The 9,512-nt window shown below is 38.0% G+C and overlaps 1 protein-coding gene across 1 annotated transcript; it reads right to left on the bottom strand.

The window, feature by feature from the left end:
• Positions 1-3,364: 3,364 nt before the first annotated feature.
• tmem18 (transmembrane protein 18) lies at positions 3,365-8,181 on the bottom strand. Its single transcript, XM_023839162.2, has 5 exons — positions 7,922-8,181; positions 7,022-7,139; positions 4,505-4,559; positions 4,226-4,319; positions 3,365-4,049 (listed from the first exon to the last, which is right to left on the bottom strand). Exons 1-5 carry the CDS (start codon positions 8,003-8,005, stop codon positions 3,951-3,953), a joined length of 450 nt encoding a protein of 149 aa, XP_023694930.1. The 5' UTR covers positions 8,006-8,181; the 3' UTR covers positions 3,365-3,950.
• Between the last annotated feature and the right edge of the window lie 1,331 nt (positions 8,182-9,512).

Raw genomic sequence — 9,512 nt, 5'->3', positions numbered from 1 at the left:
CGTGCTCCTCCCTGCCTGCCTTGTGACACTCGGTGCGGCCTTCCTTTTGGCCAATGCCACCCTGCCATTTATCCAAGGCCTTGTGACACTCGGTGCGGCCTTCCTTTTGGCCAGTGCCACCCTGGCATTTATCCAAGGCCTTGTGACACTCGGTGCGGCCTTCCTTTTGGCCAGTGCCACCCTGCCATTTATCCAAGGCCTTGTGACACTCGGTGCGGCCTTCCTTTTGGCCAGTGCCACCCTGCCATTTATCCAAGGCCTTGTGACACTCGGTGCGGCCTTCCTTTTGGCCAGTGCCACCCTGCCATTTATCCAAGGCCTTGTGACACTCGGTGCGGCCTTCCTTTTGGCCAGTGCCACCCTGCCATTTATCCAAGGCCTTGTGACACTCGGTGTGGCCTTCCTTTTGGCCAGTGCCACCCTGCCATTTATCCAAGGCCTTGTGACACTCGGTGTGGCCTTCCTTTTGGCCAATGCTACCGCACAGCCACAGTCCAGTCCCACGAGGTAGGTGCCTAAAATGGATTTTCAAATGAATGAGGCCACCTTGATGTACCTGTTGCGGAGATTTCTAGCCAAAGAGGGCCTTCCTGAAGATGACTTCTTGTCCATGCACAATTCTAATTCATTTATTTGGAAATGCTTTTCTCCAAAGTGATGTACAATTGAAAGCAGGATCAGACAGCTTGTAGTCATTTCCAGGTTTGTTGTTCAGTAGAACATGGGACCCCATGCACTAAAACTAATTTATAATCATCTTAAATTGTTTCACCTAGTATACAAATATGTATCAGGGTTATTAAAAAGTTCACTGCTTCATTCTGATGCATACTATGAAATGTTCAATGGATTAAAACCATTTACTGAATTTATTATTAACTTAATCCAGAAGCAATGCTTTTTACCTGCTACTGCTTGTATTGAAAAACTCTTTTGTATGTTTGCTGTGGTGATTTTTTGTCCCAAAGCAAAAAATACATACAGTCACGTCGAAGCTAACAAAACATGCCAGCTTTAGTATAAATAATAGTACAATAATAAAATAAATAATATCATAGCCCACATAAACAGATGTGCAATTATCCTGCCAAGTGGCAAATACTTATAATCACACGGACCGCAAAAGCCACTCCTTCAGAAGAACCATTATTTGAGTTATGAGGAAACAACCATGTTATCAAGAAGTACGCGTAGGTATTACAAGAGAGATTTCATTCCCCACACAAATACTAGGAAGACAAATTAGTTGAAAAGCAGATGCTAATCTTGTTGAACTCATAGATTAGCATCCAGGGCATCTTGGTTGTTCATTGAATCAATTGACTCAGATTCTTCTCAGTTGATTTCAGCATCGGTAGGGACCAAATCAGCCTCAAAGCCCAGGCCCTTCTAAACACATACGGTATACTCCCACAATTGGTAGGTACACGTTCCTACCATCCAAAACCAAACCTACACCCTTATTTTAGATTTTCTATATTGATATCTGTACATGTAAAACAAGCATTAATCTTACAAAGGCTGACTCTATAACGGAGACTAGAGGTGGATATTGTTTTTTTTTTTTTTTTTTAAACTTACCCTTTTGAATTTATAGCAGATGCACTAAGCAGCTTATAACAATGGACCTTATTCCAGACTTAAGTTGAAGCCTTCATTGTGTGAGGTTGGTGGACTCATTCATTTAAACGCTTAGAATGCTAATCTTCTTTGAATGTATTATTCTTGGAATTAATTTAAAGTGTACACAAGTTTGCACTTGACTTCAGTCCAGCTAGATGTCTCTTATACATTTCAGTGAAAATATATAATCTTCTAGTGACTAAATTCCCCTTTACAATCCATCCATCTTCATCTGCTCATCCTGATCAGAGACACAGATATCCTAACCCACTAAGTTTAATTTACCCTAAGCAGTTTTAATCTTTGGGACATCGGCATCTGCTGACATTCCAGGTTACTTGGTTTTATGGTACTTTTTAAGCTAAATAGTCTCCATCTTCTGTGTGAAAGGTTATCATGTAATACCAAGCTCAGATTTAATGTCGTGCTTTATGGGTCCTCCAAATGGTCTAATTAAGCCACAATTAAAAGTTAGATCTTTTTAATGGGGTTTTGCATGAATTTTTTAAAAGAAAATTCCCTCAGCAGTCTTCAGCCAAACCTATTTTTTGAGTAACAGTTATGTTTGATTGACCAGAGAATCCTTGAACATATCTATGTTCATACTTAGCTGCCAATCCTAGTGTTTCACGAAAAAGAGGGTTTGAGACTCATCCATATACCAGTCTGGGTCATAAGTAAAGAAGAAACTCGCGATATGGTTCTAAACCCTGAATGTTGTTTTGGATGTACTATGGCAATATAACGCAAAATAAAAATACATAATAGTGACTGAAAAACTAATATCAAAACATATATAAATTATGTATATTAATATATAAATGAATATACAACAAACAAACAGAATATACAACAATTTAAGTCTTGACTTCTCAGGAATCCCGGCACGTTTCCAGCTTCCTGGAAGCATATTTGTGCCACTCTGCTTTCAATGGGACGGCGTAGCATCTAATTTTCCGTATTTCGAGTGAGGTTAAAAAAAAAAAAGCCTCCTTGACGTCGCTGGCTGTGGACTGTAATGCATCCTGTAATCAAAGAACGGAAATGAGAAGGAAGCAGACAGTGACATGGGAGGCTCTGACCGGAAAGCATCAGTCGTTTTAATGCTTATGAAATTCTGAGAATCAAAGTTAAATTACGGTAATAAACAAACAGTTTAGAATCTGATGATCTGATCATAGTAATTAAAAACTATAAATATTAGTATTTCAATTAAGTATTTCAATTTTTGCTAAAATTAAATACAATTGTTTATAGAGACTAAATCACTGCTACTTTACATTTTAGTTACTCAAGTAGCACTTGAGTTGTCACCTGCCAAAAATCTTGTGGAAAAGCGTGTACAGGACTTTGACACCAGCCCCAAATATTGTGTGAATGATATGGCCGCAGTGACCCAGACATACTTCTCTGAATCATACTTCTCATACCCGAAACACACTTCTCTGAAGCCACTACACTGGAGTTATATCAGGAAGCATTGAGAAAGCAGGCTCACTAGGATACAAATGTGCCTGACAGAGAATTATCCTCAGCTGAGTCAGTGAGTCACACCACCAATTATCCCTGTACCTGCTGGCTGGGCCATCTAGACAGTCTTTAAGACTAATCTCAACCGGATTAAGAAGGCCGATCCTAGTGTTAAACAGCTACTACATGTGTAACATGTCTCATGCTGAAAACAGGTATGTGTATGTCATTGACAAAGACCCATCTTTCAATAATACAATGGAAGCCACTATTTTTACACTGTAGTGCCACCGTGTGGCCATGACCAGTTTTATTTAGTGATCTTGTCACATATATGATATATTTCTTATGGGATATTTACAGACTTCTGTCATATGTACAATATCACTGCGTCCACTTTAGTAGCAAATATTAATTCAAATTCAAAATAATGCCTGACGCCAAAATTAACTTGGTACAAAGGCCTTACCTAAAAATATGTAAATACCTGTGACAGTTCTGTACACCAAATAATTTCCATGAGATATTTCCATAAAATAACAAAGACCATATTTCCAAAAAACATTGTCCATCAAAAATATAATAGAATGTCATCCATATACCCATTCAGCATTTGGTCCTTATATAAAACAATAACATATAACCAAACGCTTAATATAAACACCTTCAGTTACAACTTAATACAATGATAGTGTTTGCTTTTCAATTCAAAGTATGATTTACAGTTATCTTCAAAAAAAATACAGTGATTTGCCAACATTTCTCCATTTTGATATATGCCTTAACATTTGCCTTACTGACATAACAGTATTATTGCAACATACAAATTACACTTTTCATTGTATATTTCATTCTTGTCATTCTTTTTTCTTTCTGTTTTCTCTAGCCGCTTTCCTTTTGAGCTGCAGAGTTTTAAGTTCTGTCATTGTCGCAAAAGTCTTGTAAACCCACACTCCCTTTAAAACAAAAATAGTGGAAAATTCCTGGTGTAAGTATGTATCATTTTGGTTAGTCAAAATTAATACACCACAGGCTAATCAACCGAAAAACACCTTTATTCAGCTATTTAATAATAAAACATTTTATTATGGAATACTTATAAGAATAAGCATTAAATATGTAAAAGACTTACCACAATCACCATTGTGTTTATTAGAAGAGGAGCAGAGAAAATTAATGATATGAACATCCCATTGGAGTCAAAATATTGGTACTTTGAGAATGACCTTGTAAAGCAAAATACAAGATAAAAATTAGGTTTTCCTGTAATTCATAAGCTTTCACTTAGACATTTCTCTATGTCTTACTTTTTTAACATGACTGACTCACCATATGACATAAACAGAGAGAAATTAACTAGAATTAAGTTATTGGTGAACTTTGGTTAGTGCTGTAAAGTACCAATACGTACCTCCAATGCATAGCAGCAAACTCATTTAAATATTCTGCACTGTACACCAATCCAACTAAAAAGAAATAAATAGATATGTTCAAGTGATATATTACCTTGATATATTGATATATTAGCATTATGATCTTGGAGGGAACAAAAGCATCAGACTGACTGAGGACACAATTTGGAAAGACAGTTCTACCCGCTTATTCTACTCAAGGTCACAGTGGGGTCACACAGGACACCAGGGACACAATGCCAGTACATCACCCACACGGTCATACATTATGGGAAATTTAAAGACACAAATCAGCCAAAGTGCATGGCAATGAACTTTGGGGGGAAAAAAAAAAAGGGTACCCAGAGGAAATCCACACACACACAAAGCGGAGGTGTAAGGAAACAGCGCCACCCAGAGGCACCAGGCAACCCCTATACAGTGGTACCTCAGTTCTCGAACTCATTAGAACTTGAATTTCTTAAAAGTCGAACCAACCAGTTCGAAAAAAAATCACTTGGGCTCGATCTGAATCTCAGAAGTCAAACCGTAAACGCCGACCTAAGGTAACTCGTACGCGCGGGGAAATGAGTCACGCAGCACGTCTCTCAGCGGAAACAAAGGGTAACGCTTCAGTCTCAGCTTCCCATTCGCCGTGATGGCATCGTGCATGTTTACACTAACTGAATACAGTGGTTCTCGAACTTAATCCGTTCTGGACTCCGGATCGAATCCTAAAAAGTTCGAGTTCTGATCAAATTTTTCCCATAAGAAATAATGGAGAACCAATTAATTGGTTCCCGGCTCCCCAAAATTACACCTAAATATGCTTTTTTATTTTTTAGCATTTAAACACAAAATGACCTGGGTAAAACAAGAAGAGCATTTTTTCTTAATGGCTTCCAAAACAATAAAGATCTTATCCCAACATTACCCCTGTCCCACCCCAATCGTCCGCTCCTTCCGTGTGCCACGCCCCCTCGTTAACCTCGTGTGGGATCCCCATATGATCAGCTGTTTCTGGTTGTTGTCATTAGTCCTCTTTATTAAGTCCGCGTTTCAGTTTGTTTCCCCAGTCCGGTCATTGGGTGCGTTCGACTTGCTTACAGCGCTGGCTTAAAGCAACACATTCTGATCCTGACTCAATGCATTTTGGTTAGATGCATTACGACCCCTCACCCGGCTGCACAAACTGGAACCGCCTCCGTGACGACACACCTTTGCCCTTATTGGCTGAAGAGTTTATTTACACGCATGATGCTTGTATCCCAGGCAGTTCCGATGCGTAATCTGCTATTTCTACCGAATATCACGTAAAGCAGTGAGAACTGGTTTTCAGTTAATTTACCTGGTAAAATAAAGTTTAAATTAATGACATAATAGTACACGTAAGTTAGTGGTTTATTTATTGTTATTTACTGTAATGTTGCGCTGCTTTATTTGGCTAATCGTCCAGTCTGTGAAGAAGGCATTCAAGTAAGAATTGCATTGTAGTATGACACATTTCCTGGCGCGTACAATTTATATTAGGTCGGCGTTCACGGTTCGACTTCTGATATTCAGATCGAGTTCTAAGTCAAACTGGTTTGTTCGACTTTCAAGAAATTTGAGTTCTAGTGAGTTCGAGAACCGAGGTACCACTGTACATATATTTAGACAGTAAAAATACATTTAGACAATGATAGACAGTAATAGTAATTATTATAAATATAAATACATTTAAAAATAAAGTTTCTTATTCATTATTTTAATATTAATAATAAACCATTAATACGTTTAATTATAATAATATTGTTGTGCCGAGCGGGGACGGAACGGAGACAAAGGCGCAGACATCAGGGTATCGGGGAATACGGGGTTTAATTACAGGTAAGGCAGGCAAAACGCAGATGGACAATACAATGACCGGACTGGGGAAACAAACTGAAACAGGGATGAGATAAAGAGAGCTAATGAAAACAACTAGAAACAGCTGATCACACTGGGATTCCACACGGGGTTAACGAGGGGGCATGGCACACGGAAGGAGCAGACAATCGAGGCAGGACACATTGTTTGGATACCTTCATTTTCTTACTTTACAAATTACTATTTTGATAAATGTGCTTAGATGTGTTTAGTACACTATATGCTCTTCTTGTATTATCCGGTTCATTTTGTGTTTAAATGCTAAAAAAAACATATTTAGGTGTAATTTTTTGGGGCCGGGAACCAATTAATTGGTTTTCCATTATTTCTTATGGGAAAAATTTGATCACGACTCGAACTTTTTAGGATTCGATCCGGAGTTCTGAACGGATTAAATTCGAGTTCTGAGGTACCACTGTATTTAGAACAGAAATGTCCAAAATTCAGAATAAAATTACATTAAAGATAACAACCCAGATGACTTATTCATAATTAATAATAACTACAATAATAACAATGGCTCTAAAACACCCTTGATTAAAATCTCCTTTATAAATCATTCCATAACTGGAAAAAGCCTTCACTGTTTTCAGCTAAAAAGCGAAGATACAATAATTTCTACTACTTACCCAATACTAAGAAATGACAGACCTGCAATCGATAAAATCTGAATGTTAGGAGTGTGGTGGCAAAACACAGAACGTGAAAGAACTGCAGTCCGATCAACCAGGACTCCGACCAGTCTACCTGGAAAGAAAGAAAAACTTTTAATTACCCATTAACTCTTTATCTAATTAAAATATCAAGAATAAATTATCCAAATGTACTAGTATACATTTAAGGCGCAAGGATTCATACAATATTATAGCTAATGAGCATAGTGTAACGACACAAGTACAGTTTTGCTGGCTGGAGTGAGACAAGTCTGCACATTTACATATATGTAACAGTTTTATTACCTTGTAAATAGTCTGTAAATTGCAAAGTACTCCAACGCTTTTAGTGTAGGTAATTTTAGGTTTATAATGGAATAATACAGATTTGCTGTAAGATTTCTTGCGAGAGCGTTAGAACAGGTGTTATGCCGAAAAAGGCATCCCTGCCGTAGAATGCATGCCTGTCTCTAAATGACCGATTGGTCGCTGATCTGAAACGAGTTGAGCTACTTTGTCGAGTTAGGCTACCGTAGTGCTAATCGATAGCCCTAACCCTTATCCTAATCCCCAAAACACCCCTAAAACCTTAACCCCCAAAACACCCCTAAAACCCTAACCCCCCAAAAAACCCTAAAAGCTCAACTCGTCAGAACACCTGCATGCATTCTACGGCAGGGATGCCTTTTTCGGCATAACATCTGTTAAACAGCAAAGTGTCACGCCAGACGCGTGTATGTATGTATGTATGTATACATGTATATATATGTGTGTGTGTGTGTGTGCGCGTGTATATATATATATATATATATATATTCCATTACACATACTTCAATGCTAACTATTAATATTAGCTGCTAGCTCATGCGTACTTACAGAAAGCAGGAATGTCCACAGTGAAGTTATTCTCATATTACTAATGCTATCGATTGGGATTGAACTGATATTTTGTTTAGCCATCTCAGAAATACGTACAATCGAACGCTGAACAGAGTTTAAAGGTTATTATTCAAAAGACCATTAACATATATAGCTAAATGGCCACAAACGAAGACACCCCCAAAACAACGCAAGACACGCAACCCTAGTCGCATCAGAAATACGTCACGTAGAATACGTCATGCATGGTGCATTGAAAGGGGCAGCCGAAAGTGACGAAGGAATGCTTATCCCACGTTTGTTGGTTAAAATCGTCTCTTTCCCTATTCCCATTTTTGTAATTTCAGCCGGAATTTCATACAGAAATATAATTGCAAGACACTATCAGTTCATCAGTATCTGCTCGCCTTTTGGGTAATCAAAAGTATGTCGTATGAAAACTACAAAACTTATGAAATATTTCTAATATTTGTTAAAAGTGTTTCTAGTTTCCAATAAGTAACCAATAACAAGTGCAAGATAGAAGAAGGCCTGTACAAAATACTGTAGAACCTAAGCTCTGACAAGATATTTTAAAAATAGCCCCAAGAGAGTCCAGTACGAACTCAGTCTTCGTGGAAAATAAGAGTATCCAATAGTGCCAAGTGAAACCATTTCAATATACCAGTCACCAAGGATAGAGAACTGGGGAGAGACAGTGTTAGGATGAGGTTGAAGTCATATAAACGCGGAAAGACTCAGGGTGTTGAAGGAACGACAAGTAGACATTAATGAAGTTCTTTTGTATCATCGTTAGCTGTCGACAGCTAACAACAGTAGTCTTTTGGGGAAAATAATCACAAAATCGCCTCTGAGCCATTGCGAGTTAATTAACATAACACTGTTTTTCTTTGACAAAAACTACAGTCACGCTGTCCTGCGGTATTCTGACATTGCATTACCATCAATGACCGGAGAGGGTGCTGAACACTCTCAACACCCCTACTCCCAGCTCTAATATTTCAAGTGTTCCTGAAAGAGATGGGGCTTTATACTTTTATTAAAGGTTGTAAGGGAACCACAAACGGCACTGTAATATCACACTTTGTTGTACTTTATAACACGTTTATTGTACAATATTCTGTTTATCGGGATATTCTTTTAGTGAATTTGTTTGCACCCCATTTGCTTGTTTGCACTATTTGTGTGCTGCCTTTGCACTTTATCTGTTTGGCACTATATGTATGTTTGGCTGTGCATTACGTTCTGACTTTGTGCACCAGAATTTCGCCTTGGGATAATCTTAATGTTAATCTTATCTTAACTTCATAATAAATGTAATAATGCTGGTTTTGTGATATAACATGGATGAGCACACCTGATGTAGGGTAGCACATATGATGTAGGGTAGGCCACAGTGTTCATGGCCATGATTGGCTTGCATTCTTCTCATTTACAATTAATTAAAAATATATTTAAAAAATCTGTGATCGGTTAGCATTTGTCTAGCCTTTGTTTGAGGCTTGTGATTGTGTGGGATAGATCCACCTTTGCATCTCTGAAGTGCTTTATTGTCACATTTAAGAAAACATAGAAAAATAGCACATAA

This window comes from Paramormyrops kingsleyae, chromosome 14 (assembly GCF_048594095.1).
Source record: "Paramormyrops kingsleyae isolate MSU_618 chromosome 14, PKINGS_0.4, whole genome shotgun sequence".
Lineage (NCBI taxonomy): Eukaryota > Metazoa > Chordata > Actinopteri > Osteoglossiformes > Mormyridae > Paramormyrops > Paramormyrops kingsleyae.
This window is presented reverse-complemented; position numbering and strand designations above follow the sequence as displayed.